Source organism: Gigantopelta aegis, chromosome 6, assembly GCF_016097555.1.
Source record: "Gigantopelta aegis isolate Gae_Host chromosome 6, Gae_host_genome, whole genome shotgun sequence".
Classification (NCBI taxonomy): domain Eukaryota; kingdom Metazoa; phylum Mollusca; class Gastropoda; order Neomphalida; family Peltospiridae; genus Gigantopelta; species Gigantopelta aegis.
The window spans coordinates 83,310,693-83,322,693 of record NC_054704.1 but is presented as its reverse complement, the minus strand read 5'-3'; the positions used below and the strand labels follow the sequence as shown (position 1 = coordinate 83,322,693).

General features: G+C 38.4%; 1 protein-coding gene across 4 annotated transcripts in view; it reads right to left on the bottom strand.

Annotated features, from left to right (window-relative positions):
* LOC121375941 (high affinity cAMP-specific 3',5'-cyclic phosphodiesterase 7A-like) overlaps nucleotides 1–12,001 on the bottom strand; it is a 162,315-nt gene that overhangs the window by 49,569 nt on the left and 100,745 nt on the right. For all 4 annotated transcript variants that reach the window (XM_041503665.1, XM_041503667.1, XM_041503668.1 and 1 more), the window contains one exon: nucleotides 4,597–4,692. In XM_041503665.1, the coding sequence (XP_041359599.1) occupies nucleotides 4,597–4,692 (96 nt within the window). The remainder of the gene's footprint in view (nucleotides 1–4,596; nucleotides 4,693–12,001) is intronic.

Genomic DNA, 12,001 nt, shown 5'->3' with positions numbered 1-12,001 from the left:
ACTTCATGGGCTACTCTTTTTGATTAGCAACTAAGGATCTTTTATATGCACCATCCCACAGCCTTTGATAAACCAGTCATGGTGCACTGGCTGGAATGAGAAATAGCCCAATGGGCCCAACAACAGGGATCGATCCCACACCGACCGCACATCGAGCGAGCGCTGTACCACTGGGCTACGTCCTGTCACTTGAGACAGAGACAGAGACAGAGACAGAGACAGAGACAGAGACAGACAGACAGACAGAGAAAAAATGTAACAAGTTTTCTCTCTAAGTCTATATGCCAAAATGACCAAATCAATGTGCTCTGGTGGCATCGTCAAACAAAAAACCAGCAACATTACTTTCCTTTCTTTTATTTCTATGATACACATACCTGCTTAAATCAACAAAACTTACTGTTTTCTCAAATAAAACCAGCCAATAAAACACCTAATAAGCTTCTCTATTAAATAAAAGGATATTTTAAACGTTTCTTTATGTGGCTGCTTAAAACATTGTTTAACTGCATTAACTTCTTTTAAACAGTTACAACTTGATATCCAAATTATTAGCCTAAAGAACTACTGCTAAAAAAATTAAAATTATGAATTATAAACAGTTTGGAAATTGAAAAGTACATGGCGAATTGTACTTTTCAGAGTCTCTGCCTTAGAGACATTGACCTGCCCACAAGCTTATTACACAGTTGAACCAGTATATATACGTAACGTGTATATACTAAAATTATTTATCTTCAGCCTCCTTTACAAACAGGTGGCTGTTATACAAATGAGTCTTGTACAGAATGTTCAACTGTGGAACATATGTGTCATTATTCTGAAGAGCTTTGCAATAAATATATGAGTTAATAGAAATAATTTTTCTTAATTACATGTACCTTTCATCTCTGCCGATCAATAATAATCTATTTCCTCTGACATTAATTAACATTGCTGGCCCGATATTAGGGTGGATAGACATATTTAGTGTATCTGGGTCACAGTCTCCATGTGACCGAAATACTTCATTCTTCAGGGGCAGGATCTACTCAGTTGGTACAGTACGCGCTCATGGTTTCTAGGGTAGGAGGATCAAACTCCATAAGTGACACATTTTCTGCTCAGGTTTTTTTCCCCCTAATCCAATCAATGTCTCCATGACTGGTATATCAAATACCATGGTATGTGGTGTCCTGTTTGTGGAAAAATGCATATAAAAGATCCCTTACTGCTAATGGAAAAAATATTGCAGGTTTCCTGTAAACTGGATGGATGGATGGATGGATGGATGGATGGATGGACGGACGGACGGACGGACGGACGGACAGGATGGACAGATGGACGGATGGACGGACGGACGGATGGACGGGCGGATGAACAGGTGGACAAGTGGACAGATGGACGGATGGACGGACGGATGGACGGATGGACGGATGGATGGATGGATGGATGGATGGATGAATGGATGGATGGATGGATGGATGAACATGTGGATAGATGGATGGATGATTGGATGGATGGATGGATGGATGGATGGACAGATGAATGGATGAACAGGTGGGCAGATGGATGGATGATTGGACGGACGGACGGACGGATGGACGAACAGGTGGACATATGGATGGATGACTGATTGGATGGACTGGTTGGACGTTTGGGTGGGCAAACGGATGGCTTTGTGTGGTATACAGTGGCTGAGCAGGTGGAATCATGGGTGGGTTTGGGCAGAATGAATGAATGAATGAATGAATGAATGAATGAATGAATGAATGAATGAATGAATGAATGAATGAATGAATGAATGAATGAATGGACAATCTGATGGATAAACATGCAGACTAATGGATATACAAACATGATAGACAAGATAGATGGAGGAATGGACCGATGCATGCATAAAGCACCTCAGTTCAAATAAGATACAAAAGCTGTTTTCCGATTCAAGTAGTCTGACATTTAGTTTATGAGTGGCCAGTAGGTTAATGTGTGCAACATTTGTCATGCCTGCAAATGTCTATTTAGACAATTCCCCATGCACACATCTCTCCTCTTGGCTGGAATAGTCTGTCCTGACACAATCCTTGCTTTGTGCAGAAATATTCACTTTTCTATTTCAGTACAAAAGCTCGTCCAGAAAGACAAAGAAATCTCATTCCAGACAGAATTATCCCTGCCCCAGACAACCCTCCACAGTTGTAGTCAGCGGGTCTCCCTTCCACACTTAGTGTTAAATACCTTAAAGGTCTGTTCTTTCATTTCAGTGCCTATTTATCACTATAGGGTTCCCTTTTAAATGTCAGTACAAAATTTTTACTGGAATTTTCATTTGGTCTCATGGGTGTTCCCTTTAGAGGGTTTTCACTGAAACAGCTAATTGGTCTGACACATAACTCTACTAACATGCGGCAAGGAATCATTTATATACACTTTCTAACAGCCAGAACAGACCATACCATTGTATTTTATGCATTTGATTAATTATCTGTGGGTCTTTGGTTTGGACAGGAATAAGGAAAGAAAGGAAATGTTTTATTTAACGATGCGCTCAACACATTTTATATACGGTTATATGGCATCAGACATATGGTTAATAATCACACAGATATTGAGAGAGGAAACCTGCTGTTGCCACTTAATGGGCTACTCTTTATGATTAGCAGCAAGGGATCTTTTATATGCACCATCCCGCAGACAGGGTAGTACATACCACGGCCTTTGATGTACCAGTTGTGGTCTACTGGCTGAGCGAGAAATAGCCCAATGGGCCCACTGATGGGGATCGATCGTAAACAGACCACACATCAAGCCAGCACTTTACCACTGGACAGGAATAAGTGCCATGGGTCTACCAAATGGAATTAATCCTACAACCTCAGATGAGTACACTACTAAGTACACCTCATATTAAAGGTATTTTCCTGAGTTTGTAGCTAATGTAAATCATGAAATTAATGCAAGCAAGATATTAATGTGAAAAATGCATCTGATGTATCGGTGCAATAATTACTTGGCACATAATATTTTAAGCCAATGTCACCACAAAAAACAAAAAAAAAAAAAAAAAACAGAAAAGAAAAAAGTTAAAGTTTGTTTGTCTTGTTTAACGACACCACTAGAGCACATTGATTTATTAATCATCGGCTATTGGATGTAAAACTTTTGGTAATTTTGTCACAGTCATAGAGGAAAGCCGCTACAATATTTCCACTAGTAGCAAGGGATCTTTTATATGCATCATCCCACAGACAGGATAGCACATACCATGGCTTTTGATATACCAGTTGTGGTGCACTGGCTGGAATGAGAAAAAAGCCCAATGGGCCCACCGACGGGGATCGATCCCGAACAAACCGCACATCAAGCGAGCACTTTACCACAGGGCTACGTCTCACCAACTTGGGATAGTCGCTTTCACATGACATTATTGTCCATGCTACCAACCAGTGGATTGATTTTATTGAATGACTTAAGCTACCGTCACATTTATACATTTTTTTCTCATTCTCAACTGTCTCTGTTGTCTTCCAAATTTGATTGCATTGCACACAGGTGTAAATGTGTGAAAGCAGGGACAGACAGGTCAGTTTGCACCTACTAATATCAATGCAATCAAATTTGCTGGACAGTGTGTGCGAAAGGCAGGTGCGGATGCATGAATGAATGAATGAATGAATGTTTAACGACACCCCAACATGAAAAATACATCAGCTATTGGGTGCGCATGCAAAAAAAAGATAAATCTGATCATGGCATAACCTATTTTTACAAACTGTAAACAAACAAATTGTAAATAAGTACTTGATTTTTAATTTTTAAAATGTTTATTGCCAATGGACACTTTTAGCTCCAGAATCAAAAAGGCATACTGATTTGTTAATGGCTTGAATTGGAAATAATCAAATTAGGTAGCCAAGCTGAACAGTTTATCATGTTGAAAACTCCAGGAGTGTGAACCTCAGGGCTAGCTTTGCCACTTGCCAATTTCAAACACAACTGGCAAGTTTTATTTTATTTTGGTGAAACAATTTCATGAAATGATTATTATTTTGTTGAAAATAATGGTGTGTTTCTGCAATGTTTGAAGTTTAATAGCTAATTTGATAAAAATGTTCTACACACCCACAGCTATCCATTGATTCCACACTTCCCTAATTTATGTCAGGACAGTGGTGAGGGCGTGGTTTTCAAAGTTGTGAATATTGATTACTGTTATTTTCAAAGTGTCATTTTTTAGATCAGCAATTTTTGTGACACCAATATTCCTCACCATGTTCACTGTTGTGTGTCATTTCCTTTAAAATTGATAGCTTGAACAATCATATGAAATTTTGAGTGCCCTGCATATGTTATCACTGACACGACTGGTATATCAAAGGCCATGGTATGTGCTATTCTGTCTGTGGGATGGTGCATATAAGAGATCCCTTGCTACTAATGAAAAAATGTAGCGGTTTCCTCTCTGAGATTTTATGTCATAATGACCAAATGTTTGACATCCAATAGCCGATGATGAATAAATCAATGTGCTCTAGTGGTGTCGTTAAACAAATAACAAAAATTATTACTGAAGGTTTCTTTGCAGTACGAGAAGAACATGACTGTATATTCACTTACTGTCCAACAACCGTCGCTCCGATTCCAAGATGGCCGTACGGGCACTGGTCATCTGAGCAGCAGTACTTTCCGGTTTTGTCCGCATTTTGACATCTCCTGAAATACACCAAGAAGTGATTCTGTTAGTTACCTATGTGATTTTGAAAATTAAATATATGGCTAGTATTTAAGGATATATGTTGAGCAAATATAGAATTACTAATTCTATTTTTAAACAGGTTTCCATAACTACTAAAATGTAAAGAACTAAATACTTTTTAAAAAGATCTTAATTGAATTTTTTATTTTTTTAAATATTATTTGCTACATTAACTACAATATTTTTATTAATTCTTTTTTTAATGAAACTGACATACATCAATTTTTAATGCGTAATTTTTTAGTTTAAATGGACAATGATAAAACTCTGTCAAAGAATATCAAAATTATCAAAATTAAGGCAAATAATCAATCCCCATTAATGGACCCATTGTGCTATATTTTGTTCCAACCAGTGCACCACGACTGGTATATCAAAGGCCATGGTATGTCTTATCCTGTCTGTGGGATGGTACATACAAAAGATCTTTTGCTACTACTAATGTAAAAATGTAGCGGGTTTCCTCTCTAAGACTATGTCAAAATTACAAATTCACATCCAATAGTTGATGATTAATAAAAGTCAATGTGCTCTAGTGGTGTCGTTAAAACAAATTTTTAACACACATTTACTCTACCATATACATAGACATAGATATAGACATAGATATAGACATAGACAGACATAGACATATACATAGACAGACATATACAGTGTTTTTAGAAGTGTTCCTACTAGACTAAATTACCAGTGTTATATAACAGACATCCAACAATGATATACAGTTAAACTGGTCTATAAACATCACCTTATTACCCAACACATCACCGGCTTAAAGTAAAGTGAAAGTTTGGTTTATTTAACGATGCCTCAAGAGCACATTGATTTTCATCTTATCATCAGCCTATTGGACGTCAAACATATGGTCATTCTGACATATTTCTTTAGATAAAAACCCACTGCCACCACATAGGCTATTTTTTCTGATAAGCAGCAAGGAATCTTTTATATTCACTTTCCCAGACAGGACAGCACATACCACAGCCTTTGATGAACACGTTTTGGACCACTGGTTGGAACGGAAAATAGCCCAAACTGTACAAATGGGTCTACTAAGAAGGATCGATCTGATAACCGACCGCTTCACAGGCGGGACATGCTACTGCTTGAGCTACATCCTGCTCCCGTGCTCTCCACAGGTTCAGTAAACTAAAATTTACAAAAATGAAAATTATAATTTTGTTGCATTTTTGTTTACTGTCTGGCAAGGTCCTTAATGAAATAACACCGACTGGCCCGGCTTGTATGTGACTTGTTTGATTGAGCAGTATGTGTTTATTATATAGATCACTATATACAAGCTGTCGAATCAATACCACAACGCTTCTTGCAAGTCAGGTGCCCAACAACAAGATGAGATTCCATTTTGAAAATAATAAAGAAACACATATGGGAATACAGTAACGGGTTGCCAGTGACAGATAAAGATATAGAGATCTTTACCACTGGAGCGTGCCAAGTGAACACAATTCATGAAATGAGAATGTAAAAATTGTTTTTGCTATTTCTCCGATAGAATAAAGAGGAATAATAGAATTTTCAATATTGTTTAGATGGATCCAGTACACACACACACATATATACACACCACACACACACACATATATATACACACCACACACACACATATATACACACCACACACACACATACATACACACACACGCACGACAAGACATACACGCACACACCGACACACACACACAAATACACACTACAGACACACACAAACACACACACATATACACACCACACACGCATACACACACCACATACACATACACACACTTACACACCACACATATACATACCACACCCATATACACACCACACATACACACACACATATATACACACATACACACCACACACACATACACACACATATACACACCACACACACACACACACACACGAGTGCTGTTCTTTTGTTACAGGGAAAAGAAGGAAAGGAATGTTTGTTTAAAAAGTATATTTAACTACAGCTATTTCAATATTTGGTGTCTTAACATATTAGGCAGGGCTCAAGATTAATTATGACACTGATGGCAATTGCTGTGGTTCTGATATAAACTGCCATCGGTTAGGGGTTTGCCATTGCCTGACCGATGGCAGTTTCTTGCCAATGGATAAAAATTATTGCAGTCAGCTAAAGGGACTGTTTTTAGTTTTTAAATGTGTTGCTTAAGTTACTGGTTTAAAATTGCTGCAAATGAACATTCTGCCTATGGCAAAAACATTTTAAAAATTGCTGCAAATGAGCATTCTGCCTATGGGAAAAACATTTTAAAAATTGCTGCAAATGAGCATTCTGCCTATGGCAAAATACATTTTAAAAATTGCTGCAAATGAGCATTTTGCCTATGGGAAAAACATTTTAAAAATTGCTGCAGGTAACAAGTTTTTAAAAACCAGCCTTGCATATGGTTATTTCAATAGAGAGAAAAAGAGGAAATCTATCAACAAAGCAGCAACAAACCTTTCACCTGCACTTTCCTCATAAACAAGATAGCACATACCATGGTCTTTGACATATGAGTCTTAGCGTACTGAAAACAATCTACTGTGGGACCGTTACCAGCAACATGGATCAACACGTGACCTCCCTAGATCCGGTCGACCACGGGTCACTACCCCCGGGCAGGACCGCTACATCCGGGTACGCCACCTTCGGGAACGATTGACTACTGCCACCTCCACAGCCGCAGCAATACCAGGTTTGCGCAGGATATCCAACCAGACCGTACGGAACCGCCTACGTGAGGTAGGCATTCGTGCCAGATGTCCAGTTCGAGGTGTTATCTTAACACCACAACACCGTCGACTCCGACTGCAGTGGTGCCAGATTCATCGACAACTGCGATGGAGACAGGTGTGGTTCAGTGACGAGTCCCGATTTCTGCTCCGACGTCATGATGGAAGATGTCGCATGTATAGGCGTCGTGGTGAACGTTATGCGGCAAACTACGTGCAGGAAGTGGACAGATTCGGCGGGGGTAGTGTCATGGTGTGGGCAGCCATCTCACACACTGGCAGAACTGACCTGGTCCACTGCAGGCCGAGTGGGCCACCATCCCCCGGGATGTCATCCGTACTCTGGTTGCTTCAATGGGCAGGCGGTGCCAGGCAGTTGTCAACACACGCGGAGGCCACACCCGGTATTGACTCCAGATGACCTTGACCTTGGTGGTGTGTCCTATCACTTACTCACAATGGACTAGAGTGAATTGTGAACAATCCTGCAACATTTGGTAATTATCGGACTCACCATTCAATAATTAAATCAATTCTCCAAATGTTACGACAATGTGGTTTTGCGTTTCTTCTTTTGAAGAGTATATATATATATATATATATATATATATATATATATATATATATATATATATATATATATAGAATCCTATTAATTAAAATTAAACATTGTAGACCCAACAACTCAGTTGGTAAATGACTGTTTGACCATTGCAAAAGCATCACACTGCATGTATTGAAGGCAGAGAAAAAAGAACAAAACTAATTTATAAAAAAAAAAAAAAAAAAAAAAAAAAAAAAAAAAGACTGTTTCATGCTTTATCCAATTTGTGTATGGAATCCCAATGGGCCAACTTTTTCTTGGTCATAAACTAATATATAATTGTGTCCGACAGAAGTTATTTATTTAGTTAATGAAGTGGAGTGGCACACCAGTCGTATGCCTAGAATATCTCCCCACAAAATAACGCCAGTCATACGCCTAGAATATTTCACCACAAAATAACGCCAGTCATATGCCTAGAATATCTCCCCACAAAATAACACCAGTCATATGTCTAGAATATCTCCCCACAAAATAACGCCAGCCATATGCCTAGAATATCTCACCACAAACTAACACCAGTCATACGCCTAGAATATCTCACCACAAAATAACGCCAGTCGTACGCCTAGAATATCTCACCACAAAATAACACCAGTCGTACGTCTAGAATATCTCACCACAAAATAATGCCAGTCGTACGTCTAGAATATCTCACCACAAAATAACACCAGTCCTACACCTAGAATATCTCCCCACAAAATAATGCCAGTCGTACGTCTAGAATATCTCCCCACAAAATAACGCCAGTCGTACGCCTAGAATATCTCACCACAAAATAACGCCAGTCGTACGCCTAGAATATCTCACCACAAAATAACGCCAGTCATACGCCTAGAATATCTCACCACAAAATAACGCCAGTCGTACGCCTAGAATATCTCACCACAAAATAACGCCAGTCGTACGCCTAGAATATCTCACCACAAACTAACACCAGTCGTACGCCTAGAATATCTCACCATAAACTAACACCAGTCGTACGCTTAGAATATCTCACCACATAAAATAACACCAGTCGTACGCCTAGAATATCACAAAATAACACCAGTCATATGCCTAGAATATCTCACCACAAAATAACACTTCCTAGAGGTCAATATTTCTATTATGTCTGTTATATGTAAGATTATAAAATCAATTGAAATGTTCTACTGTCAATTTCACATCACCGCCTAGAAAACAAAATAGTTTGTTATTTTGCACCTCAAATTTCTTTTGTTACTTAGTATATTTTTCTGTTTTGAGTCAGTAGAACATATACAAAATATTGTTGACAAAAGGAATATGGGGAAAAAACATGACACATTTGGTGTGCATGTATGCCTGACATCGTTACACTTATAAATCCTGAATTGTAATGTACCTGTCTTTATGTATGCATGCATGCCTTTAAATAAATGCTTTAGTAATAAAACGAATAAAACTGAATCTATTGAATATTTTACTGCAACTGTGTTGAGTTAACAGAACATTTTACAAAATAGCATTGAAAGAAAGAAATTGGAATAAAAAAGGAGTCACATATGGTGTACATGTATTTCTGGCATCATTAGATTTTTTATAAATCCTGTATTATAATGTGCATGTCTGTTTATGTATATTCATGCCTTTATGCAAATACAATGGTAATGCCATGAATCAAACTGAACCTATTGAATAGCACGGCTGGCTCTGGGTCAGCAAAACATTTCGCCAAATTGTCTTCTAAACTTCAAACACTGCAGAAACCCAGTAGAAACCCAGCAGAAACCCAGTTATTCTAGAACAAAATATCAATTATTTCATTAAATTATTTCGCTAAATTAAAATAAATTTCGCCAATTGTTGTTGAAATTCACAATTGGCGAATTTGGTGACTGCCAGAGCTAACCCTAGAATAGTGATAACCGGACCGAACTTGACAAAGACTCTCTGTGTTTTCTTGTTCTATAACTCCAGACTGTGTAAAGAGCACTTTCTGTTTTCTCTATACCAACTCCAGCTCATTATCTGAAGATTGTTTTCCTTGAAAGTATGGCACTGATAGGGCTAATCAGTAGGTGCACCAGTTATCAGACACATACATGTGACACAGTGTGGATTATGCTGGCATTCTCGTCCACAGGCAATTAGCTGTGTGGCATCTGTGACAAAGTGATTGGCAGTTTTCAAGACACTGTATGCATTGCCACACATGGTTATGCAGTATTCAAGGAAAGGAAACCGTCAAAAGAAAATCTCACTCCATTTTTAATGTGCAACCATATACATGTATATACTGGTTACCCTAATTGAATTACTTTTTAGTCTATTTTTTTTTAAATTCCAGTTTTAATTTTTTTTTTTTTTTGTCCCTAAAAACATAGGCGTGTATTTATTTCTTATTCTTAACACAATCCCAAAGTTCAAAATTTGTTTAATCATCAACTGTTGAATGTCAAACATTTGGTAATTCTGACATATTCTTAGAGAGGAAACCCGCTATATTTTTCCATTAGAAGCAAGAGATATTTTATATGCACCGTCCCATAAGCAGGATAGCACATACCATGGCCATTAATATACCATTCATATGCACTGGCTGGAACGAGAAATAGCCCAATGGGCCCAATGGACTTATATCAATCCTAGACCAACAACACATCATGTAAGTGCTTTACCACTGGGCTACATCCCAGCCGAGCCGATCCCAACATTGCATACAACAAAAGATGTAATTTGTAACATCCCACCGAGATAAGATATTTGAAAGAATGTGTGTATACTCCTGTTTTCCTTTTGAAAAGCAATGTGTCTGACAAAGACTTGGCCCTAATTACCGATGAAGTGGAAGATGAACACGTGCTGGTTCAGAGGGTGCTCCTCTGGTTCGGCCAGTGCGAGCCGTGACAGTACACGAAACCACACTGTTTTTAAATACAACAAACATGTCTTTTAAAGGGGCATGTGTTCTTGTTGATTTTACAATATACACTACTTAGCTATGTCTATATAATCATGCACTTTATGACATTTGCATACTGTAAACCAGGGGTAAAAATGCGTGCGTATAAATTTTGCATCATTCGCACTCAACATCGTAATGAAATTTATATGCATGCGTTACTTTACTTTCAGATGCGCATTTCAGATACCAAGTTCTTTGTAGAATTTACATGTTGAAAAACATGTGCTAAGATGTGTATCCGCAAACAACAAAAAAACATGATTTAGTATGCTACTTACAACTGAATCTAAGAATGTGTTACCTACAGCAATTCTGTAGGGTTTTTACCATGGGCAAGATGCTCACTTACATCAATTTAAAGCCTGCCTATTTCATTTCATTTCAACTTATTTTTGTGCCTATATCCAATTAAGGTTCAAGCACGCTGTCCTGGGCACACACCTCAACTATCTGGGCTGTCTGTCCAGGACAGTGGGTTAGTTGGTTGGTTAGTGGTTAGTGGTTAGTGAGAGAAAAGAGGGTGCAGTGACCTACCCACTAAGCCCGTAAGAACTTGCTCTGGGTTGGAGGTGGTACCGGGCTGCGAACCCTGTACCTACCAGCCTGTAGTCTGATGGCTTAATCACTGCGCCACCGAGGCCGTTAAGCCTGCCCATGGTAATTTTAAACCAGGCCTGGTGCTTATAAAACTTTTAAAAGTCTAGACTCAAGACTCTACTAAGAGTCAGACACTAACATCATGACAATGCCATACAAATTGTATGCATGTGACGTCATTAGAGATTGAGTCTGGACTTTAAACATTTTATAAGCACGGGCCCAGTACCTTTTGTAACAAATAAACACAAAATTAAAAACCAAAAACATTATCCCTTCAACCAAAACCAAAACCAATGATTTTTGTATCCAGTGACAAATAAAACCCACAACTGCCATCAGTAATGCCGCTAACCTACCGTGATTCCTATCACAACTATGG